The sequence below is a fragment of the Eleutherodactylus coqui genome, chromosome 10 (genome assembly GCF_035609145.1).
Source record: "Eleutherodactylus coqui strain aEleCoq1 chromosome 10, aEleCoq1.hap1, whole genome shotgun sequence".
Taxonomy (NCBI): Eukaryota; Metazoa; Chordata; class Amphibia; order Anura; family Eleutherodactylidae; genus Eleutherodactylus; species Eleutherodactylus coqui.
This window is the reverse complement of record NC_089846.1, coordinates 73,660,123-73,686,037: the sequence shown is the minus strand read 5'-3', so window position 1 is coordinate 73,686,037 and position 25,915 is coordinate 73,660,123. Positions and strand designations below refer to the sequence as shown.

The 25,915-nt window shown below is 46.3% G+C and overlaps 1 protein-coding gene across 1 annotated transcript in view; it reads left to right on the top strand.

Annotated features, from left to right (window-relative positions):
• The window catches only part of TAP2 (transporter 2, ATP binding cassette subfamily B member), a 38,972-nt gene extending 20,678 nt beyond the window's left edge, over positions 1–18,294 (top strand). The window contains exons 7-12 of the mRNA XM_066581264.1: positions 929–1,057; positions 11,395–11,583; positions 13,658–13,831; positions 15,844–16,003; positions 17,063–17,199; positions 17,275–18,294. Coding sequence (XP_066437361.1) covers positions 929–1,057; positions 11,395–11,583; positions 13,658–13,831; positions 15,844–16,003; positions 17,063–17,199; positions 17,275–17,460 — 975 coding nt within the window. The 3' untranslated portion in view covers positions 17,461–18,294. The remainder of the gene's footprint in view (positions 1–928; positions 1,058–11,394; positions 11,584–13,657; positions 13,832–15,843; positions 16,004–17,062; positions 17,200–17,274) is intronic.
• The last annotated feature ends 7,621 nt before the right edge of the window (positions 18,295–25,915 follow it).

Here is a 25,915-nt window from a genome sequence, read left to right as displayed (position 1 = left end):
CAAATACATGACACCTGCCCCACTGATTTTATGTCCTCAACTTGAATGCATGCTGGACGCGCATGCGCTCTCACTACAAGCATTGTGTTTAGTACCGCACATGCATGCAGGGCACCCGTGATGTCAGATGGGCGCGTCAAGCTGAGGGGCGAAGGACCGATGAGAGTACAACACTTTACATGAACATGCCTTGTTAGAAGGAGGATAGCAGAGGATTGTGGGTAAGGTAGTTTACAAAGATGTTGGGATATCCCTACAAGTAACTGGAAATACACTTTAAGGACACGTTCACACGTAGCTGAATTGGTGCAGCTTTTCCACAGTGTAAAATCTGCACCAAACTTTGCTACAAATTCAACCCCAAAAAACACGTAAAAATCTGCACTATTGTCGCAGTCCGCGGCAGAATTTACTGCTTCCATTGACAGAGGAAAATCTGCATACAAATCGGCAGCGTGAGGCTACATTCACACCGGCCAGTGCCATATCAGGCCGGGAAACTCGGCTCTCCGATGTGCTTGTCAACGCGCGTCGGAGTATCAGCAGGTGTTGTGCATTGATTTCAATGGGTAACAACACATTGCATTCGCATACACATTCCACGGCATGCAATGTGTTTGACTATTGCATTGAAAACAATAGGTGAAGCATTCCAAGGCACACAAAAGAATAACACATGCAGCGATTTTTTTTTTTTAACCTCGCAGCATCGCTCATGTATATGACTCTATTCGCGCTCATGTGAATGTAGCCCAAAGGTGTTGTCCCACTTGTAGCTGCTGTACTGTAGGAAGCAGACAGCGCCATGCATTGCGCAGTGGTCCGGGCTGGTACTGCAGTTAGGGATAACCGCTTTCATTAAAAGTGAAGATGCAGAGTTCATGGTCTACATCTCTGGAGGAATAAGCAGGGTCTCTTTTCTTTTTAGGTCATTAATCTTTTTAGTCAGGTTGTCATGTTAGTGTTTGGCCACAAGTTGATCCAGAGCGGAGAAATAAGCACCGGGGAGATGGTGTCTTTTATTCTATACCAGATGGAGTCTGGACACAATGTGCTGGTGAGTATCACAACCTATAACATTATATTCTACATTCCCCAACTAATGTTACAATTTAGAAACTGACCTTTTCTTAAATCTACAGCATAGTTTTAGCCCTGCATACCTTGTGAAAGACGTTTTAAAAAATCCTGTGCCAATGAGGTCTTAATGTCCGGTGGATGTGCCTGGACTTTGCCAACCTGCTGACATGTTCTTTGTAAGCTAGCCCCTTTTCCTTTGATTGATTAGATGACATCCTTACTGTCATCTACAGGCCAGTCGAAATCTCACAACGTTGGGACTGTGCAGAGGAAACCTGATGCCTCTGCTCACAGCTGGGCTAAACAAACAGTTGAAGCAACGGTCCTAGGACTGTAGCATGGGCACAGCCAACAAATGGCTTGTGGGGGATGTCATCCATGTCAATCAAAGAGGTTGGCTTACAAAGAATTCTTCATCCGGTCACCATGTTCTGGGTACGCCCACTGGACTTTTAAGACCTCATTATCAGGACTCTTAGAAGCTTCTTCAGGCATGCAGAGCTAGTGGGCAAGAATAGATAAATGTTCGGAAGGTTTTATCGTGACTGGTAGCATGCTGTGAACAGTTTAGAAGGGTGACATTTTGTAAGGAGAATTTATGTGTTATCAAAGAGAAACGATCCCAGATCCCGTGCAGAAGTCTGGACCCAGGAGAAATTCTACTCAAACCAACTTTATATGGTATCAAGTGATTTTCTGCTTTATTCTGAGGTGGACAAAGCATATATAGCCTAAATGACATCATAGCAAAACGTATATACCTTCAAGATGGATAGAATATATGATAGGCTTAAGATAAAAAATGATTAACATAAGTTACACCTTCTAGGGTGTATCTATTACATACAATGAGACCACTATGAATTCAGGAGAAAGGAATGCATGTAATACTTTACAGACTTACCCCCTGTAGTGTGTAGCTTCCTGTCTATAGATATGCATACATGGGGGGTCTAGTAGACTATCATCTTTCCTGAGAAGACATGGAGGCCTAAAGAAGGGTTATATTTTAACCCTTTCACTACTCATACCAGTATCATGCTCTACAAGGCAATATAGAATAATTAACTGATACATTGATCTACAATTTTCTTAACATTCCCCACTTTAGATCAATACATCAACACAGTATAATAGTAAATACACATATATAATGACTCTACCACAGACCCCCTGGCTACGGCCCGAAGCTTTATTACCAGGACGCCTGGGTTCACACTTCAAGACTAAGTATATAATTATTTCATATAAAAGCATTACATTGATATATATATATATATATATATCTATAAAGTCATTCCACCAATTGTACCCACAATTAGGCCCGCCTCCAAGAGAAGCTTGGCCTTGATTTATTATGAGATTGATGTTTCTTTCTTCATATATAAATGATTGTCCATCATGATATAAAATCTTATTTATTGAAATGTCACTCAGTTATTAGAGCGATCCTCCGGTACAATTAGAGCGCACTGGAATCAAAATGTCACACTTCAAAATCATCAAAGAAAAATGGCGCTTTCTTCATAGAACTTTTAACCATCACTTGTCATAAAAGGTGGTCACCTGACCCAGTAAATCATCCTGTTCTTCGTCATCTTGTATATTTTGAAACATAGTTTTGGTGATGGAAGTGTTAATAATAATAAGGTTTTGTAACAGTCCTCGGATACAGCAGCAACGCAAAGTACTAGAATGGAGGCAAATACTGACATAGAGACTAATGTGGAGTATATGACTTGTGACCAGTATCCGAACAAGCTTCCAACCAGTCTGTGAATGGATTGTCTATGCCAGAGTTATCAGCTGGTTCATTTTATTATGCATTTAACCCTTCCAGTGCTCGAGTAACACTACCATCAGGTGCTGTGTTATTAGGAATGAAAGTACAACAATATCCTCCAATCATTTTACAAACTCCTCCTTTTTCTGCTAGTAACATATCAAGAGCCATTCTATTTTGCCATGCAATAAGTGTAAGGTGTGTCCTAGTTGTTCCGCTAGGCCCTTGATTGCATCTCTTGTATAATTAACAAATCTCTGTTGGTTATAATATATATATAATCCAGTCTACATTTTTATTCACTGTTACCCACCATGCAAGAAGAGACTCAAACCCCCCTGCAGCCATCCGATTTCTCGTCCCATACTCGTCCGGTACCCCCCTTGGGACCCCGATGGGTCAGAGGAACCTTTGGGAGAGGTGTCCCTAGTTCTCCGGACACGGCCCTTGCTGTTACCCTCGGAGGTCATGAGGTATATAGGCATTATCAGTTGTACCAAGCACAATCCCGTTAGGGGCTGTACCTGGCACCTGTTCTAGGCCCGGTCACCACACAACCATCACACGTCTGTGCGTGCCCTCTGCAGCTCAGGCCATATCCCAGAGACAGCGTGCCCTTACGGTTCTCCTCTCCGCCCAGTATCCCTCAGGCAGTCTCCCATATCCCTCCGCACAGCATCCCTCAGGCAGTCTCCCGTAGTCTGCCTCAGTCCCATTACCAGGTAGCGCGAAGCAAGTATAACCCCAGGATCAGAGGCAACAGCAGGTATTTGGTCCCAGCTCACAGGTGGAAGCAGCAAACTCAATGTATAACATGGATCACTTATCTGTGGGGGGTAGGTACAGTTAAGAAGCTTAATCACACATTTTACGTTCATCACAGCGTGAGGACTTGTCATTAACTTTCATCTATCGTGGGATCAAGTCTTTCTATCTCATATAATTATTAATAACATTCTCTATACACAATATTTACTGCATAACATTAAGATTTACACAACTACTACTACTCCAATCATCTGCAGTCGCTTGGTCCTCCAACGTTAACACCCCCCCTCAGGAATTTCTCTTATCAAGGAGAGGTGATGGAGTAAGATAAACAGAGCTTTAGCTGTGTCTGGACTACTACAGATAACTGCAGCATCCTTGTGCTATCCTCCCCGTAATAGGGACACTCAGCTCTCACATTATCAACAACTTCATTATTATTATATCTTACATGACATTATCACATTGAAAACACCATTTAACAATCAAAATCACTGCAAACCAATCACAGAACGGACATGTACACAAATAACAGCAAGAATGGACGTTCCCTATTCACACAGGTTTATACTAAACTTCATTCCTGATCATCTTCATTACAGGTCTATTCATATCAAGCAAGCAGAGCATGGCTAGAGTCAGTCACACTCCCCCCCTCCCTTTTTCTCACTGAACTCTAAAGCTGAAAGGTGGGGGTGAAACAAGCATTCCCATGTAACAGATGATTTAACCATTTGTGAGCTGACCCCACCTTATAGCACACACTTAATAAGGTAGACAACATATCATCAACACACAGAGGACAGTGATGGAGGCTGCTGACTATTCCTATGCAGTTCAGAGAAGGCACTAATCACTGGTGTAGTGTACTACAAGTGCAAGCATTGGGATGCCAGGTAGAAGGTACAGCTATGGGATGTAAGGAGCCAAGATGGCGCCTGGGCGGCGGCTGAAGGTCTTACAGCAAGTACTAAAATGGCCGCAGGCCATGACTAGCACTAAGATGGCCGTCAGGGACGTGGCCTGACTAGGAGTACTATCAAGCCAGGCAAGCATCTAGCCACACCTTACCCCTTTGTGTGCAATGCCAACAAGTCCCTCATCTGACACACATCTATAATAATCTTTGTGTATAGCGCCAACATATCCCGCAGCGCTTACATAGACGGGGGATACAGAAAGACAAAAGGACAAACATCACAGAACCGCGGTTACATAGTAATCAGTTGGTGGAAACAATAGGGGTGCGGGTCCGGCTCCAACGAGCTTACATACTACAGGTAATGGGGTGATAAAGAAGGTAAAGGGCTGGAGATGTGCACAGTATGGCGGGGTGAAGATGTGCACGGTATGGCGAAGTGAAGAGTGAGGGATGCTATACACATAGACAATGGTCAGACATTTAGCCGTGTGACGGCAGAAACGGTGTGACTGCAGGGCTGGTTTATGACGGCTAGCAGGGATTGCAGTCAGTAGGTCAGGGAGCAGATCTACCAGTATGGCGCTCGTCACTCCTTCTATAGAAGTTACACTCAGAGCTCTCCCAGCATCCCCCATGTGTCGGACGGCGCCCCCTCCTGGTCTTATACTCCCTTCTGCATTGTTTAGCACAAATAATACAAGACAAAAAAATTTTTTTTAGAGTAGTTTGTAAACCCCTAGGCTGTGAATACTTCCCATATGAGTGCCACCATCCCCCCTGTTGAGACATGACACAGGCCATGGCTCAAAACTGCTGCACATCTGAAGAACGATTTAGGTAAGATAGCCTTTTTTTTTTTTTTTTTTTTTTAACGGAGATGTACAGCCCATCTCACTGGATCCTGCCGGCTGCAGCCAGAGGGTCATCATAGATGATTCTGGTAAGAAGCGCTGTCAAAGATGCAGAATTTGAGATCCAGGAGCTATAGAAGTTTGTCTGTTACGATCGTGTGGGCAAGCAAAGCACGGAACCCACATGATCATGACCAAAGGGGACGCACACGGGTATCACCAGGGTCACACGGGACTCACACCGGTTTCAGGCAACTGACCCTGTGCTACAAGGGAGGATGATAGTGGCCCTACCTAAGCGGGGGCATTGCCCTAATAAGGGCAGCCCAGCGGTCTTCGGATCTGGGCCCTAGCTGATCCTAGGAGCCACACACCAGAACAGGATGCATTCACATGCCACATGACAGACCCAGAATACACTGCATACAACATGCAACCACTAGTACCAGATTGGAAGCTGAATATAAATACCAGGTATTGGTTGACATGTTGTACAAGATGTTGAAAGCTAGCAGGCCACTTCACGGCTCCTGGTTATACTGCTAGTCCCTACACTACCCAGGAGTCCAGCAGAACCGGACACCATTCACACCACACGCTGCAACAGGACAGGACACATATAGCAGGTCACACAGCAAACTGACACAAAACTGACAGAATATAAACGTACAAATGGACATGAACCAAGTCACACTGCAACCCTCACCAGACAAGCATTCATGACGGCCCACCTGAGGGGCCATATAGACTGACCAGGGGATTGGCTAGCAGACAGCACCACACCCAGCCAGCTCAATCATTAACCCTGTGAGTGCTGTGCTGCTGGAAACACAATAGAACAACAAATCCCAGCAGCACACGTAACATTCTCATTCCCAAAAAGGAGATCATTTGCTCATAGTTTTGGGACCTCCAGAATTGCTTGCCTACCTTCATCTGACAGGTTATACCCCAAATATTTAACCGTTTGCTGACCGTATTGGAGTTTCTACCTGTTTACTTTTATGGCCTTGCTCATAAATAAACCTCAAGAGTGCGACTGTGTCCCTCCACAATGCTCTCCACTGTCTGCTGCTGACTACCAACATGCAGTAGTCGCTGACTACCTCTAAGAGGCTGGAACTGGGCTAAGTGTACTGACATAGCCTGGGAGACAATTGTTGGAGATTCACAGCAGCCCTGAGGTACTCTGGTGAAGGTATACCTAATTTTATCATAATATCTCATTACAACACATTTACTGGACATATTCAAGACTATATAATCTGACATTCACAGGCTTATTTGTCTCTAGGTCTGTTATAACTGGTTCACAGAGGGATTCCCTGTGGGTCCGGCCATTAACCCCTCTTACCAGGATATGACTATTACTACATTTTACATTGGCTACATATTGGGATGTGTTAATGCCCTGGTCGCTCCTGAGTCCACCAGGAGAGTAATCATCCGCCCATTCACCTGGAGATCTATCTCAGGCAGTGGAGATTGCCATGAGATCCTCCAAGTGTTGTACATCGACCCCTCCTAGTCATTTTTCCCCAAGGTCGCTGAGAACATTATTTCTCAGGGCACTCTCAGGCAAAATCACTAGACTTCCATTATTCAAACACACATTTAAATCCCCGAGCTGCATCCTTCCTCTGCTTCTTCCTCTGTCTCTACTTTCACATCCTCTCGCTGTCCAATGACCTCTCTGACTTACTTGAACCATCATATCACATTCCTCTCCCTGTATAAAAAAAAAACCTCACTTTCTGACCCTTTTCTTTGTAACACTTTTCTGCATGTTTTGCATATTGCAAAACATCCTGCAACGATCCCATTCTCAGGGTAACTATGTATCTCATTATATAACCTCCTATTCCCTTCTTTACTGCACTTACTAACGTGTTCCTTAATGGCTGATTATATGCAGCATTAGGATCATCTCTCATGCCCCCTGATTATACTATGGAAGGGGTCTACCATCTCCTCCCCTCCCATTCTAATTTCCTTCTACAGAACTCCAATCTGGCCATAGAATTATTCTATCTGCTCTCTCTATTTTTCATTCAATTGGAACTCCCCATTAACCCTTTGAATTGTTCATCAAACTGTCGGGCGTCTCTTTTTATATGGGCGTGACAGTTTGGGGCTTCTTTTAACCAGACTTCAGCAGCGGATAATCCGTATTTCTGCTGATCTTTTAGCTGATTTTGTCCGTATTTTATCACATAATTCTTTACAACTAGGACTTTTAATTTATTTATTTATTCCACTCATCTCAATAACTCACACATTCGCTTCATGCAATATAAGACAGCAATACAAATAGTACATTATGTTAGTAGGCGGCCGCCCTCTTCATATTCTTAGTTACTCTATAACACAATATCAAAGAGAAAGTAATAGAAAGATAAGAAGTAAAGTTCCTGGACACCCCTGTGTCCCATGACGTCATCTAACCACTTTTTACGTGTCGCACGGAGTTAATTCTTTCCTGTAGCCTTCTCACAATGGCTATGGTCTCACATAGACTACTGCTATTGCCCCTTTGGCAACCCATTCGTCTATACTTCTCATTTACCTTACACATTTCACATAGACTACTGCTATTGTCCCTTCGTCTATGATTGCCTCTCATTTACAATACACATTGTAAATTCTACTAACACTAAAGTATACAGAAGAAGAAGAAGAGAGAAGAGAAGTTTAACCATTGCTATACTTACTACACGTTATCTGGGAGGCTTCCAAATTCTCCGGCTAGTTCGGAAAAACGTCACTGTTTCAGACAGGATGCCCGACTGGCCTCTAATTACGTCTAAGCAAGACGGAGGTCTTTTAATGATCGGAGAGTACTTCAGACCCACCTTTTCACAGCCAGGCTGTCCTCTCCCTCTGCAGTGAGTGATTCCGGCTCGAAGGACCAAAAATGTAAGGAGAATTTATGTGTTATCAAAGAGAAACGATCCCAGATCCCGTGCAGAAGTCTGGACCCAGGAGAAATTCTACTCAAACCAACTTTATATGGTATCAAGTGATTTTCTGCTTTATTCTGAGGTGGACAAAGCATATATAGCCTAAATGACATCATAGCAAAACGTATATACCTTCAAGATGGATAGAATATATGATAGGCTTAAGATAAAAAATGATTAACATAAGTTACACCTTCTAGGGTGTATCTATTACATACAATGAGACCACTATGAATTCAGGAGAAAGGAATGCATGTAATACTTTACAGACTTACCCCCTGTAGTGTGTAGCTTCCTGTCTATAGATATGCATACATGGGGGGTCTAGTAGACTATCATCTTTCCTGAGAAGACATGGAGGCCTAAAGAAGGGTTATATTTTAACCCTTTCACTACTCATACCAGTATCATGCTCTACAAGGCAATATAGAATAATTAACTGATACATTGATCTACAATTTTCTTAACACATTTTGTGACAAGTTCACTTAAAACTTTAAATTTACCAGCGATTGTTAGTTCGACGACACATAGCTAGGAGGGATAGTTAACACTAGGCAAAAGAGAGACTATTCAAAAAGATCTAGAAAAGCTTGCACAGTGGGCAGCGACTAAGAGAATGGTATTTAACAAGGAGAAATGCAAAGTCCTACATATGGGCAAGAAAAATTAAGAAAGCACATACAGAATGGGAGGAATTGGGCTAAGCAGCAGCACATGTGAAAAAGACTACTAATAGATCATAGACTGAACATGAGTGAACAATATGATGCAGCAGCCAAAAAGGCAAACACAATTCTGGGATGTATTAAAAGAAGCATAGAGTCACGTGAGGTAATTATCCCCCTCTGCTCTTCCTTAATCAGACCTCATCTGGAATACTGTGTCTAGTTCTGGACACCCCATTTAAAAAAGACCTAGACAAACTGGAGCAAGTTCAGAGAAGAGTTACCAAGATGGTGAGCGGTCTGCAAATCATGTCCTATGAGAAACAGTTAAAGGATCTGGGAATGTTTAGCTTGCAGAAGAGAAGGCTGAGAGGAGACTTAATAGCGGTCTATAAATATCTGAAGGGCTGTCGCTGTGCAGAGGGATCAGCCTATTCTCATCTGCACAAGAAAAGACTAGAAGCAATGGGATGAAACTGAAAGGGAGGAGACACAAATTAGATATTATAAAAAACTTTTTGACAGTGAGGGTGATCAATGAGTGGAACAGGTTACCATGGAAGGTGGTGAGTTCTCCTTCAATGGAAGTGTTCAGAGGCTGGACAAATATCTGTCTGAGATGATTTAGTGATCCTGCACTGAGCAGGGGGTTGGACCCGATGACCCCAGAGGTCCCTTCCAACTCTACCATTCTATGATTCTATGAACAAAATAGTAGCAATCCAGTGTTGCCAGGTTTCTACATGACTATATTTCTTGTGATCTGTTTTTAATCAATGCCATCAATTCAACATATAATAATAATAATCTTTATATAGCGTCAACATATTCCGCATATATTGTTTATAAGGCAGCTTAGTCTGTCCACTCAATGTAGTGACCTCTCAGTAGGCCAAAAGGCACAGCATCGGGATACCAATGAACAGGCAAGGACAAAGTCTGTATAATAGTCCAAGGTCGGGGCAGGCAGGGTTTATACAGAATGGTTAATTAGATAGAAGGTTGAGGTTGGGACGGGTAGAGTTTAAAAGGAGGGCTCAAAGGTCAGGGAGTGCTAGTTTACACTCGCCGCACGCTCCATTCCTGCGCTGAAGTCCACGTGTGCCAGCAGTGTGACTTATTTCAGTCTGCTCTATGCACGCTCACTCCCATAGAGATTGATGGGAAAACGCACGGAGCGGACTGAAGAGAGTCATACACACTTCAGGAAGACACAGTGCGGGAACGGAGCGCTCTATGGACTCCCTGTCCCCTAACCTTTGAGATTCATAACATAGTTTATGGGGCTTTGCTGTTAGGACAGGTTCCCTTTAAGGAATCTGGGTACACAGCAAGATTCAGAACAGAGAATCAAGAAGAATACAGCTTCACCTGCATAGAAACACTAAGAACCTATTGCTCAGGCATCTGTTTGGGGGGGGGGGGGGCTTGAATAACCTGCAAAGCGTCTGGATCTGCTGGGTAAGCTGGGTGTGCTCTATGGGCAGAGGAGCCAGCTTATGGAGTCATTGTCTATCACACATCAGACTCAGAGGCCGTCAATGGCCACAAGCAGCCAGAGGAAAGCTGAGGAGAGGCTCCACTGATGGCTAGAGCAGTGATTTACGTCCCATCATCGTTGATGATATGGAGAAAGAGTACGGGGCATTTTGCTGTATATAAAGGTCTTCTGGTTGGGGCATAGGTGGGCACCGCTGTGTAAGATACTGCCAGGGTACAGAAGTTAAAGGGGTTGTCTCGCGAAAGCAAGTGGGGTTATACACTTCTGTATGGCCATATTAATGCACTTTGTAATGTACATCATGCATTAAATATGAGCCATACAGAAGTTATTCACTTACCTGCTCCGTTGCTAGCGTCCACGTCTCCATGGCTCCGTCTAATTTCGCTGGCTTCTTACTTTTTTAGACGCACTTGCGCTGTGCGGTCTTCTGCCTGGTGAATGGGGCCGCTCGTGCCGGAGAGCTGGTCACCGCGTCGTCATCGTAGCTCCGCCCCGTCACGTGTGCAGATTCCAGCCAATCAGGAGGCTGGAATCGGCAATGGAACGCACAGAGCCCATGGTGCACCATGGGAAAAGACCCGCGGTGCACCATGGGAGAAAACCGCAGTGCATCCCTGGGAAAGGACCGGCGGCCATCTTTGGGAGAAGATTTTTTAAACTCTTTATTTCATCGGATCGGTGAGTAGCAAGCGGTTTAAAATCCGCTTTAATTTGCTATTTTATGCCAGGGGGGTGACAGGGGGAATGGGGTAATGTAAAATTTTGATGCTTGCCGCGAGACAACCCCTTTAATTACTCATGGTGAGAGGGAACAAGTAGTGTTATGTAACCTAATAGTGTTCTTCTCCATTTATTTAGAGCTTAATTCACATGCTTAGTGAGATAACGCACTCGGCAGGAGCAGCCAGCAAGGTGTTTCAGTACCTGGATCGTGAGCCTCAAGTCTCCATCTCTGGATCTCTTTGTCCTTACAATTTACTTGGTAACTTTGAGTTCAAGAACGTGACATTTTCTTACCCCTCCCGTCCAGACATCCCGGCCTTACAGGTAAGCAGGCGTGACCGCCGCCCATGCCGAGTATATAGACACAAGTATTCTAAACAGAGCTACATGCGGGACGTTTTAGAGGAACCCCAGATTGACCCTGCTGTTATTCCACCACTTTCCCCCTGCTATACTTGTGGTGGTGATGCTGGTGCTTAAACCATATTGTACATTTATGGCATGGGTTTAAGCCCACCAGCTGAGCAGCCCAGCGGGTATGTTTTTGGAGCCTGGCTGTCAGGCACTAAGGAGCACTCAGGGGAAGGGTCAGAAATGGTCTTGTCTGACTTCCTAGACGTAGTGCTTAATGAGAGCCTTGTGTTCAGTTGTGGCAGTGGCACTGGTGCCGCCGCTCCTGGTCAGGTGGTAATGTGACTGATCACAGTAAACCCATTATAGAGAGACTGCACTGGGTATCATCATGCTAATAGGTCCTGTCGCTAGGATGAAGCACCAGAAACCATGCCATACCTAGAGCAGTCTGCGTTTGGATAAAAGAAAAATGGCCAAAATTATGAGAACTGAAACACATTTTGAGAATGCTTAAGAAAAAGTCCTTGCCTGTAGTGCATCGCACAATTCACTATTGACTTTAGAGCAACATCTGGCTGCATAGTAAAATGCTAAAAAATGAAGCATTGGCAATGCCGATGCTGGCGTTGGACACGAAGGTCTGGCCTGTAGGCAGTAGTCCAGTTCATCCTGTAGGTATTCAGTAGGGTAAAGTCAGGGCAGATCACTGGAGTTCCTTCGCACCAAGCTAGTCAAGCCATGACTTCATGGACCATGCTTTGCGCACAGCATTAACATTATCCTTCATTGGAAATAAAGGGCCTAGTCGAAACCGTAGAAGACAGCCCTATACCATTATTCCTCCTTGACCACACTTTATAGTAGGCACTCTGCACTCTGGTAGGTTCACAGAGTGTCCTCCAAACCCAAAATCAATAATCAGACTGGCAGATAGTGATACTTGACTCACCCCTCCAGAAACCACGCTCCAAGTGCTCTGACGCCAACAAGGACAAGCTTTATACTGTTCCAGCCAACACTTGCCAATGTGCATGGTGGTCTTAGGCTTGTGTACAGCTGCTGGTGCATGAAAACGCATTGCAAGAAGTTCCTGTTTTGTGCGGCTGTCACTTCCATGAACAGTCAATGCCAAAATTTCAACTTTTCTGCTATTATGGACGGTCCTTTTTCAAAAAGTCGGTGGCTCTAGCTTTAGGTGGTATGGCCACACTCTGACTGCGCATGAAAATGCTGTGCTATGAAACAAGTGTATTAGAAGTCTTGTATCTCTTATTACATTTGTTGATGGGCTCACAATTTACACAGAACAGTAATTATGCCCCACTGAGCTGTTCCATACCACTGCCAGAGTGTTTGTCTATGGAGATTGCATGCCTGCGTGGTTGATTTTATGCTTCTGTTTGCATTGGGTATGGCTAAGACACCTGAACTCAGTAATTAGGAGCTGCACCCACTGGAATGTTCAGAACTCAGGTCGAAACCGCAGTTTGTGAGAATCCCAGACACAATAGTGCAGCATGTGGTGGAAAATTCCTGCTCTCAAAAATGGACGAGGAAGGCGGAAAGCACAACAATAGTGTGAAAGAAGTCCTGTAGCCGTATAGTGCACCTAGGTCAGCAGCTGTACTACAACATGGGGACTATTTCTATATGGCATATTTACCAACTCGAACTCTGGGAAAGTCATTATCCAAACAGAAAAATATGAGAGCGTCATATGATATCTTAACCCCTTAAGCACCAAGCGCTGTAAATTTACAGCACTTGGTCCTAGGCTTTAATCCTGGCTGATAGCAAAAATACAGCTCAGGTTTAAAGCTTCTGCTGCTGCAATCAAGCTGGAGCAGGTCGGACTGTCAGCTGTTCGTCACAGCTGAGAACTCAGAGAAGGGAGAAGTGGTTTTTAACCGCTTCTGCCTTCTCCTTTCCTGGGTATAAAGTGGGTGACAGCTCTAATAGTGACCATGTTAGTTGACTTCCACCTTCGTCATGCTTCACACTTTATCATATCTGTCCTCCATCGTGTCTGTTTTATGATCTACAGAACGTGTCCTTCTGCCTTCCTCCTGGAAGCATCACCGCTCTTGTGGGGGCTTCAGGAAGTGGTAAGACAACCTGTGTGGCACTTCTAGAGAGATTCTATGAGCCACAGTGTGGAGAAATCCTTCTTGATGGAAGACCACTGGCTGATTATAATCATCAGTATCTGCATCGTAAGGTAAGCTTAGACCACCCCACAGTATTAGACAGTTACATCATGCTTGTATTTACAAGTTAGATATCCAGAACATCTCCCAATGACTTATAGCTTGGACATATACAACTGTAGGACACAAAGTTACATTCATCTTCCATTGACTCCCATTGTTAAAAGGTCTATACGGTACAGTAATAATCAGCTACGCATTCCAATACAGCTTAAAAATGGTTGCCTTCTACCTGCCTGTACTGGCCAAATGTACCTATATGCCAGGATTATACTTCTATCTGTAAGCGTCTTACCGGCATTGGATTGGAGCCCAGGTGTAGTAGCCAAGATGGTCACTGGAGAGTAGTCAGAATAGCCGGGAGTCGTTATCAGGAAGTTACAGAATGCAGTACAAATGGATGTGACGGATGTGTAGTCAAATAGACGCCAAAAAGTCAATAGCAGTAGGTATCGATATGCAGTAGATGAGCAGGAGCTTGATCACAGTGGTGGAACACAATAATCACGCATTGAGGGAGTGGAAAAGTCAGGCTTTTATAGGAAGTGCGATCAGGAACAGGGTCGGGGTCAGGACCTGGAGGCAGGAACTAGGTAACTTGAGAAATATGCAACAAGCCTAGGGTTCACCAAGGGAACTGTCCAAGTGCTAGCTAAGTCTAGCAGAGAGAGCTGCCGACTGGGACACAAGAGGTTGTGGGTTCGAGCCCTGACACTATCATACATTTGGTCCTGGGAGTGTGCAAATAAATCTTGATTTCTGTCTGGGATGATGTACGCAATTGTTATGATTGAACCGGTAAAGGAACAGTTTAGATTTGTCAGTTTCTACCTTAATAGGTAGTAATGTAAAAACAGTCCTGTCAAGATGAGCAGTGGTATATTATAATGTATTTAAATCCTATGGAAACCTTTGTGTATGAAATATCAATAGACACATCTTAAGTCCCTGCAGAAAAACATACGGTATATGTATAAAATATATGTATATGTATGCATAGGCTTGAGAAAGGTGCATGCTGCACCGAAACGCGTTGCCTTCCTGTAAATTTGTTTTTAGACAAATAAAACCGAACAAATCAACTTGCTTCCTGCTAATTCCTTCGGCAACTAAGAGGACCTAGAGGAGTCAGCACTTAGAGGAGGGGGCTTCTTGTTTCATACACCCCCCTCCTTTCGAGTAAGTGCCTTTCTATTATATTTCCTTTTCCGTCCCTTACAGGACGGATATCGTATACATTTCCGCTTGACTTGTTTGCTATCTTCGTGAGCGCATAGCTTTTTTATTGAAACCCTACCGTTTGTTTTTATTGGGGGTTCACTCTCCTGGTGAGAGTTCCCCCTTACTGTCATTGCAGCTCTCCTCTTTTACGGGGGATAGGAGAAAAAGCACATTTGGAGCCTGTTTAATATCCGTTGGCGCTGTCTGAACTATTGTGTATATCTGCAGAAAAACATGATGCACTTACCTGTTTTTTTCCATTGAGTCTTCATTCTCATGTATTTGGAAAGCCTTATACTTGCAGGCTCTCCTACATTAAAGTTTCTATCAGCTGGTCTCTCTCATGAACCTGCATAATCTCACCTCTTTCAGAAGGTGGGTAGCATAACCACACCCACTCAATACTACACTGCTGTATCACCATCTACCTCATCCACTCCTTGAGTAGCTGCTGGCTGGCACCTGGAGTGAATTACAGCCCTCTGTAATAGTAGCTTACTTTGCTCAGCTCTCCTCCACCATCCCCCAGTACTGTCATGCAGTTCTCTATAACAGTTCAGTGGAAAGACAGCAAGTACATGTCTAGGAACAGGGGAGCAGGGTAGGGGGAGGAGCGTAGAAACAACCTATCAGTTTACTGTAGCTGATGGAATTTACTAAGATTTCGGTCCTCCAGCCTGCAGCGCCTTGGAAAGCAATACAAGAACAGAAATCAAATCATAAATTTTTAATGAAAATCAATTACAAAAAGTGCAAAAGGTGTATATAGCCTTTAAAATCAATTCCAAAATGTTCTCTGTAGGTGGCGCTGGTGGCTCAAGATCCTGTATTGTTTGCTGGGACAGTGAAAGAAAATATCAGTTATGGACTTCGTGACCTCAGTGAGCAGCAAGTAATAACAGCAGCAGAACAAGCAAAGGCTGCCAGCTTCATCAGGGGGATGGAGAAAGGCTATGACACGGGTAAGAGACCCCAGACTAGTTTTACTAATATCTAGATTTTTCTTATTTACTTAAATTTACACTGAATGGCCAATTTATTAGACACCCACCTCGTAGAGCATTGGACCTCCCTTTGCCTTCAGAAGTGTAGCAATTAGTTGCAGTGTCCATCCATGGGTATCAGAGAACCCAGCGTGCCAAAAAAAATTCTGGGCATCTGTACTCCACCACTCTGAACTCCTGACACAAAGAGCTCCTACTGCGCCAAAGTCTGACCTCCCAGCAGCACGGTGCAACAGAAACGTGGATATATCTGACCAGGTGGTTTTTTTTTTCCAGTGATCCTATTTTTGCACTCTTTTGCCCCTTGGATCTAACCTGTTTCTTAAGACACAATGGCGCTAGAACTGGTCGTGTGCGATTATAGCCCATCCATGCTAAGGAAAAAGAAGTAGTGCATTTGGACCTATAAGTTGGAGCAACACTGTTGTATTCAGCTGCAGTTTGCTTGATTGTGCAGCAATGATTCCTAGCATCCTCCTCTGACGCCATAGATGACACGTTGTTTCCATCTACAGAGTCATTTTTTGCTGGACGTTTTTCCTTGATCGCTCCATTCTCTGTATACTGTCCACACCGTTACATGAGTAAACCCCCTGCAGTGGGCAATGAGCCCCCGGCTAGCCTAGCACCGATGACCGGGCCTCGTTGGAAGTCGCTGGATTTTGCCCATCAGCTGTAGATTCACACTGAAACTGATCACCGGGAAACTTGGTCATGAGATTTTATGCCGCACTCTGGGGTCACAGGGAGGAATGCCCATCCAGGGAAGATGCAATTGTGAAGGACAGAGAGTGTAATATAGGGGCCACTCAGCGCTTGCTGCCCTCTCCTTTGTCCAATCTCTTAGCTACCACGGTCACTATAGACTAGACATAATCTGCTTATTACAATTACTTTGATAAACTCTTGTGAAGATAAGTTTTTCAAATGAAAGTCAGAACAATTAATTTTCACGGTGGTAACACTAATGTAAGAGCTGATAGAAATCTTAATTTCCTCGGTCCTTGTCTTTCCTAGATGTTGGAGATAGTGGGGCTCAGCTTGCTGCTGGGCAGAAACAACGTATCGCACTGGCAAGAGCGCTAGCACGGGGGCCCAAGTTACTAATCCTGGATGAAGCGTCTAGTTGCCTGGATGTTCAGACGGAGGATGAGGTGCCGTACGACCATCATTACAGCAGATTGATGTCACTTCTGCTCTGCCCATGCTGATATGGTTCTCTCTTCCAGATTCAGAGGTCTGTCCAGAGTATCCCGGGTCTCTCTCTTCTGATCATCGCCCACCGGCTCCGTACCGTGCAGAAGGCAGACCAGATCCTAGTTCTGGAGGGAGGGCGAGTGGTGGAGCATGGAAAGCATGCGCAGCTCCTGCAAGAGCCAGGAGCGTACTACAAACTCCTGCAGAATGGGGACTGAAATTGCTGATACTTCATGAAGGCCACAAGACGTGCAGACTATCCAGGGCGCTACATGCACAGCAGTACATCGTTACCTTCATTAAGGCAAATTCAACAGTACCAGAGTGGAAAATCCGCTTCTAGTGCAGCTACTAGGACTTGTGATAAAGTATTATATTAGAATCATTGCTTTTAAAGAGTAACTGTAATTTCCAACAACTTTTGGCATGTCACAGGGACATGAGCTCAATAGAAAGTCAAAGGCTGTCTTTAGCTACAGAGCAGAGATGACACTCATGAGTGCTTCTGCTGATTTGGTTTAGCAATGGCTGGGGGTCTCAGGACCCACAGCCCACCAATTAAGACTTTTAACGTGTCAAAAGCTTTTGGAAATGGCAGTTACTGTCCACTTTAGCTACCACATGCTAATTCTAAAGACATCGGTGGCGAGTCTGTGTGTCTTTATACCACCACCTTCAGGTCCATCCTACATGCACACCCCCCCCCCCCCCACCAAGAATATAATATACCATATGTATATACTGCAATGGGCTAAAATGATTTGTTGATTTGGACATAATAGCCCACCCATGTTGCCTTCTGTCCTTATAGATCTTCTCCTATGTACAGGATGGTGACGCAGGGACTTCATGTGTGTCGATGTACAGTGCAGTGTTTTGCCAAATCTTATGTACATAATGAAGTCACTATTCAGAGATTCTCCCGTATTTCCCTACAGAAAGACACCGCATACAAACCAGTTCACAATAACCCAGTGTTCACGCTTTGTCACATGAGCCATCATTTAATACAAAAGACTCAATTAAAAGTTGCAAAATAAGTGAAAACAGTATATACATTGGTAATGATTGCACCGCTATTTGTTTTGGGGCTTGTCCAGGATATCATCAAGTGACTATCATTCAAAGGTTGTTTAGGGGGGCTGTAGGTCTGACATACGCAGCCAAAACGCTATGAGCATTATGTTCGAAAGGGCCAAGTACCGATCGCAACGTAAGGTACGGGGAAACCAAACCTTATACTATTATTCTATGTTTATGAAGAGTCACGTGGGCAGCTCCCGGCTGGTCTGACAGGATTCTCTCTACTTCTGTATGCCGATCCGGCAGGTAGCTGCCCAACTGACTCTTCCCGTTCTAAACGATCGCTCTCAGGAATAAAGATGTCGTGGCCTGAAAGCTTAAACAGAACTTGAAAGGAAGAGAATAGAGATGAGCGAGCATACTCGTCCGAGCTTGATGCTCGTTCGAGTATTAGGGTGTTCGAGATACTCGTTACTCGAGACGAGCACCACACGGTACTCATCTTGATTAAACGAGCACTGACCATTGAATTCAATGGAGCCGGCAATACAGCCATCTCCATTGAAAGCACTGGGCTGCAGGCGATCGTGGGATGAATTGTCAGGAAGGGGTTAAATATATAAGCCTTTCCCTGCAATTCATCCTGAAATGTGTAAAAATAAAAAAAATATATATTACTCACCTTTCCGCTGCAGCCGGAGTTCAGCTGCGGCCGCCGGCAGTTCTCCTGAACTGCTTCTCTATACTATTCATGAATGGGTGTGTGAGTGAGACCTGCCTCTGATTGGTCAGGCTGTGACCAACCAGAGGCAGCTCATTCAGCAGGCGGGGATTTTAAATCCCCAGCTGCTGAATACTACAGAGAGCAGTTCAGAGAACTACCGGCGGCCACCGCTGAACTCCGTCTGCCGGGACCGGGTGAGTATATATATTTTTTTTATTTTTACACATTTCTGGATGAATTGCAGGGAAGGGCTTATATATTTAACCCCTTCCCGACAATTCATCCCGCGATCGCCCGCAGCGCATTGCTTTCAATGGAGCCGGCTGTATTGCCGGCTCCACTGAATTCAATGGGCTAACATCGTTCTTCTCTGCCACAGCTGTTACAGCTGTGGCAAAGGAGAACGATCTTTATGCGCACAGTGCGGGGGGGGGGGGGGGGGGCTCACTCTTGCCGCTATTGTGGCTTAATAGTGGGACCTGGGAACTTGAGATGCAGCCCAACATGTAGCCCCTCGCCTGCCCTATCCGTTTGTGTTGTTCCCATCACTTTTGTAAATTTCCCAAATTTTCACAAATGAAAACCTTAGCGAGCATTGGCGATATACAAAAATGCTCGAGTCGCCCATTGACTTTAATGGGGTTCGTTACTCGAAACGAACCCTCGAGCATCGCGGGAAGTTCGACTCGAGTAACGAGCACTCGAGCATTTCGGTGCTCGCTCATATCTAGAAGACAACCGGAATACCTAAGAAGCTTTGTACCGCAGTCTTTCACTCATAGATGTTCGCAGCATTGCTTCTGGTTTTTGAAGCCTTTTAGGCCTCATGTCCACGGGAAAAAAATCAGGCCCGTTACGGATTCTCCATGGAGAATCCGTAGCGGGTCCCTCCTGCCCCGCGGACATGAGCGCTGAAAAAAATGGATTATACCTACCTGATAATCAGGTTTCCAGTAGTCTCCACGACAGCACCAATTGAGATTGCCTCCTCCTGGTAGGACAGGAACATACTGAGAGGTTAAAAGCTCCCCCCCTTCCCCACTTTCCTCAGTGGATTCTAACGAATTGCCGGGGCAGGAGCTCAACTTAAAATTCTTCCCTTAACTGGGGTTTTTTTGGAAATTATATACTATACTACTTTCTTAGGGGGGGAAGGTACGGGTGCTGTCGTGGAGACTACTGGAAACCTGATTATCAGGTAGGTATAATCCATTTTTTCCCCAGTCATCTCCACGCCAGCACCAATTGAGACGTACCAACTAAAGTTTTCTTAGGGTGGGATTGCTGCCGAGAGGACCTTGCGCCCGAAGGCCATGTCCTCGTCCTGCTGCACTTTTACCCTATAGTGTTTCACGAACGTATGGGGTTTCTTCCAGACTGCGGCCTTGCATATCTGTTCGACTGAGGCTGAGCTGTGTTCGGCCCATGAGGATGCTACTGCCCTTGTGGAATGGGCTTTAAGAGCTAACGGAATTTCCTTCCCGAGGGCCTTATAGGATTCTATGATGGCCAGGCGGATCCACCTGGCTATGGAGTTTTTTGCTGCTTTGCTACCTTTATTTGGGCCACTGAACTGGACAAACAAGTTGTCGTCCCGTCTCCAGTGGCTTGTTGCATCTATGTAGCCTAGGACTGCTCTCCTAACGTCCAGGCAGCTTAGGGTTTTTTCTTCCTCGTTCTTTGGATTACTGAAAAATGAGGGGATTATTATATCCTGGGACCTATGAAAGTCTGATACTACCTTTGGCAAAAAAGCAGGGTCCGTTTTAAATACTAGTTTGTGTCTGCGATTTTCATGAACGGGTAGCGGATGGACAAGGCCTGTAGCTCGCTAACCCGTCTTGCGGAGGTGATGGCTACTAAAAAGATGGTTTTGATTGTAAGCATTTTTATGGGTAGTGCCTCGATCGGTTCGAACGGTGCCGCTGTCATGGCCCTTAGAGCTCAATTAAGGTTCCAGTCTGGAAAAAGATTTATGGGCCTAGGTCGCAATCTAGTTGCTGCTGCTAGGAACCTGTTGACCCATCTGTTGTCTGCGAACTTTGTGTCACATATGGCGCTAAGGGCTGAGACCTGGACCTTTAGGGTGCTCGGAGAGAGGCCCATCTCTAGGCCCTCCTGCAAGAACTCTAAGATTAGCGGAGTGTCAGGGATAGACTCCCCGCGATCCCTTCCCTGTCTCCATGAGGAAAACCTTCTCCAAACCCTCTGGTAGATCCGGTGGGTCGTCTTTTTTCTACTGGACATTAAGGTTTCTACTACTCTCTCCGAGAATCCCTTCTCTCTTAGTAAGGATTCCTCAAGAGCCATGCCGTTAAATGGAGTTTGTCTAGGCCTGGGTGGTTCAGTGGCCCCTGCGATAGGAGATCTGTCCAGGTAGGCAAGGTGACTGGGTCCTGGACGCTCAATGTTGCTAGAGGACCGAACCAGCTTCTTTTCGGCCAGAAGGGGGTCACCAGGACTAGTGTGCATACCTGGGTTCTGAAATGCTGTAGAACCCTGGGGATCAGTGGTATAGGAGGGAAGGCGTACACCAGCCCTTGTCCCCAGTCCTGGCCTAGGGCATCTACTGCTGTCGGACGATCCCCTGGCCGGAGGGAGAAGTTGCCTACTTTGGCGTTCTCCCTGGTTGCGAAGAGGTCCAACTGTGGGGTCCCCCACCGGTTGGTCAGGATTCTGAATGCCTCTAGGGAGAGGGACCATTCTCCTGGGTCTATTTGCCTCCTGCTGAGGAAGTCCACTTTTTGGTTTAAAGGGGTTGTCCCGAGGCAGCAAGTGGGTCTATACACTTCTGTATGGCCATAATAATGCACTTTGTAATGTACATTGTGCATTAATTATGAGCCATACAGAAGTTATAAAAAGTTTTTTACTTACCTGCTCCGTTGTTAGCGTCCTCGTTCCCATGGAGCCCGACTAATTTTCGCCCTCCGATGGCCAAATTAGCCGCGCTTGCGCAGTCCGGGTCTTCTGTAGTCTTCTATGGAGCCGCTCGTGCCAGAGAGCGGCTCCGTGTAGCTCCGCCCCGTCACGTGCCGATTCCAGCCAATCAGGAGGCTGGAATCGGCAGTGGACCGCACAGAAGAGCTGCGGTCCACGAAGCAAGAGGTTCCCGGCGGCCATCTTCACAGGTAAGTATAGAAGTCACCGGAGCGCGGGGATCAAGGTAAGCGCTCCGGTAAGCTGTCTGTACGTCCCTGCATCGGGGTTGTCTCGCGCCGAACGGGGGGGGGGTTGAAAAAAAAAAAAACCCGTTTCGGCGCGGGACAACCCCTTTAATGTCCCCTTCAGGTGGGTTGCCGTGATCGAGAGGATCCGGCCTTCTGCCCAGTGAAAAATTTTCTGTGTGATGCTTTGCAGGGCGGGAGATCTTGTGCCCCCTTGGTGTCGTATATAGGCGACCGCGGTGATATTGTCTGACAGTATCTTTACATGTCGGTTCTGTAGCAAGTTCCCCAACTGCTGTAGAACCTGCCATACTGCCTGTAGTTCTCTGTAATTTGAGGACTGTTCTTTTGTCCTCTGAGGCCAGGGGCCCTGAAAGAACTGGTTCCCCACATGTGCTCCCCATCCCAAGGCGCTTGCGTCCGTTGTGATGTGGGTGGCTGGGTTTTGTAGCCAGTGAACCCCTTTCCGCAGGTTCTCTGGGGATGCCCACCAACGCAAGGATGTTTTCACCCCGCCTGGGATGTACATTCTTGCTCCTAGGGAGGACTGCCTTTTGTCCCACGAGGATAGGACTAAGGCCTGCAGGGCTCTGGTGTGGGCCTGGGCCCATGCCACTCCTGGAATGCATGATGTCAAGCTTCCCAGGAGAGACATTGCTTCCTGAATTGTGCAAAATCGTCTTCGTAGGAAGGTTTTGACTATTCTTCGGATTTTTTGTATTTTCTCCCCGGGTAGGTAGGAGCATTGCGATTCTGAGTTGAGCGTTATTCCCAGAAACGTCTTCTGCTTGTCGGGATCTAGGCTGGATTTTTCCCAGTTTATGATCCATCCTAACGATTGGAGAAGCTCTAGCACTATCTCCAGGTGTTTTGTTAGATCCCTGGACTCTGCTATTATCAAAATATTGTCCAGGTAGGGTACTATTAGGACCGATTTTTTCCTCAGGTAGGCAGCTACCTCTGCCATAATTTTGGTAAAGATTCTGGGTGCTGAGGATATCCCGAAGGGCAGGCATCTGAATTGGTGGTGCTCTATTCCTTTGTCCATGTCCACTGCGAACCTTATGTATTTCTGGGACCCCTTGTGGAAATAAGCGTCCTTTAAATCGATGGATGCCATGTAGGTTCCTCTGGGAATCAACTTTATCGTTGAGGAGATGGTTTCCATTTTGAATTTTCTGTATCGGACGCAGGTATTCAGGGGTTTTAGATTTACTATCAACCGATGTTTTCCGCAGGGTTTTCTTACTAGGAAGAGCCTGGAATAATGGCCCTGGGTTTCCTTGTTTTGCGGTACGGGGGATATTGCATTTAGTTGTTGCAAGTCGCGCACGCTTCGTCTTAGTAGGTGTAACTGTCTTTTTGAGCCTCCCGTGATAACAAATTTTTTTCTGGGGAGGGACACCAGCTCTATCTGGTATCCCTGCTGTAAGATCTTTGGGATCCATGGGCCCCTCGCAGATTGCGGCCCATTGATCCACAAAGTTCCCCAGCCTTGCCCCTATGGGGATGGCGTCAGGGTCTCTGCTTCGGCTCTCCCTGGTGGGGGTTGAAGAGGATATGCCTTCCTCTGCCCCCCTTGGGGTAACTCCAGCGGCCTGTCTTGCCCTTGCCTCGGGCTGTTGCATTGGAGCCAGGAAGAAGGTCTTCCCTCTCTGTGGTTTTTCTTCAGGGAACCCCTTCTTCCTGTCGGCTGCTTTCTCTAAAATTTTGTCTGGGTCCGGTCCGAACAAGAACTGGCCGTAGAACGGGAGGGCGCATAGCTTATTTTTTGAGGCTAGGTCGCCTGACCATGATTTCAGCCATAACACCCTTCTGGCTGAGTTAGAGCGGACTGAGGCCTTCGCCGAAAAGTTTAACAGTTTCGGCCGCGGCGTCCGCTAGGAAGTTAGTTGCCATGCGCAGGATCGGAAGGGAGTTTAGGATCTGCTCCCTCGGCGTCTTATTGGTTAGGTGAAGCTCTAGCTGTTCTAACCATACCCCCAGGGTCTGCGCCACACAAGTGGCTGCGATCCCTGGCCTAGGTATGTTTGCCGCTGCCTCCCATGATTTCTTTAGAAGGCCCTCCGCCTTGCGATCCATGGGGTCTTAACTGTGCGGCGTCTTCAAAGGGAAGAGTCGTCCTCTTGGCTACTTTGGCCACCGGGAAGTCTACCTTAGGTACCTCTTCCCAACTTGCGCAAACTTCCTCTTCGAGTGGGTATCTTCTTTTTACGCCTCTAGCGGAGAAGGAGCCTGTGTCTGGTCTCCTCCACTCTTTCTGAATTATTTTAGTGATATTCTTGTGGACAGGGAAGGTATGCTTGCACCTCTCCCCTAGTCCACCGAATATCTCATCTTCCAGTGTGCGTGGTTCTCTGGGCTGTTCCATTTTTAGTGTAGCCCTGACCGACTTAATTAATTCCGTTAAATCGTCCTGACGGAATAAATATCTTTTTTGGCCCTCCTCGTCTGAGGACTCCTCGGCCGCCTGTTCCTCTTGCTCCAATCCGATAGAACTCTCGAAATCGGAAAGCTCGTCAGGAACATACGCCTTTTTCTGGCGTTTCGCTGGCGGCGCCGACTGTGACGTTAGGGCTGATCTAACCTCTTCTTTCACCAGCTTCCTAACGTCCTCCAGGAATCCCCCCGATTCCTCTCTGACTAGCCTAGCCATGCATGCCTTGCATAGAGGCCTCTGGTAAGTGGCTGGCAGTCTCGTCCCGCATTCCACGCATTTTCGCAATTTTGTTCTGGGGGTGATGTCTTTTTTATCCCCCTGACAAACAAAGCATTTTTTGCGGGTAAATATGCAATTTTTCCATACACAACATACTGGATATTTGCATTGTGTTTTTGCCGCACTGGCTACTTATGGTCGCTGAGGCTGAAGTTTCAGCTATCTCTGGGGCTGGAGCACTCATTTCTGTACCGGTGCTGCAGACACCCTGCGACCTGTAGTGCTGGTTTGTTCTGGCTTCTCTCAGGTTCCTTATTTTTAAAATTTTCGCGCTCCTGCGCTAAGCCCCGCCCCCTCCGCTCCTGATGTAGGCGCAATGACGTCATCGCGCTGGACGCGTGACGCGGCGCCCCGCCCCCTGCCGTCAAAGGGCTTCCTGGAGCGCCGTGCTGTAACTTCTGCCTGGAGGACGAGGGGGACTGAGGCTCCCGCTTTGTACCCCCCATGGGCCGCCGCGGGAGGAACCTGGCCCAGGGGTTACCACCCCATGTGGCGTCCCGGGAGTCGTCTGGCTTGGAAGGGAGGACAGGCTGAGCCACTGCCCTCCGATCCGCCGGGAAGTAGTTCGGGCTGGCTTCTCCACCAGCTCCTCTCAGCGATCCTGCCTCCTGGCAGGACAGGAAGACACTGAGGAAAGTGGGGAAGGGGGGGGGGTGGCTTTTAACCTCTCAGTATGTTCCTGTCCTACCAGGAGGAGGCAATCTCAATTGGTGCAGGCGTGGAGACGACTGGGGAAATAACAATTACTCACTTCTCCACACGCTCCGGATCTTCCCTTCTTCGCGGCTTGATCTTCTCTCCGTCGCGGCCGGATCTTCTTTCTTAGGCCCGGCGGATGTGCACAGCCCGCTGGTTGCGTGCTGCACGCATGCGCCGGCCTGAAGAAAAAAGATCCGGCCGCGACAGAGAAGATCAAGCCGCGAAGAAGCTGAATGAGGTGAAGAAAAAATAAACCCGCGCTCCTTTTAAAAAGTCCACTGGATGGCACTTATGAAAATGAACTCTCCTTTATTGTACAACGCGTTTCGTCTCCTTAGAGA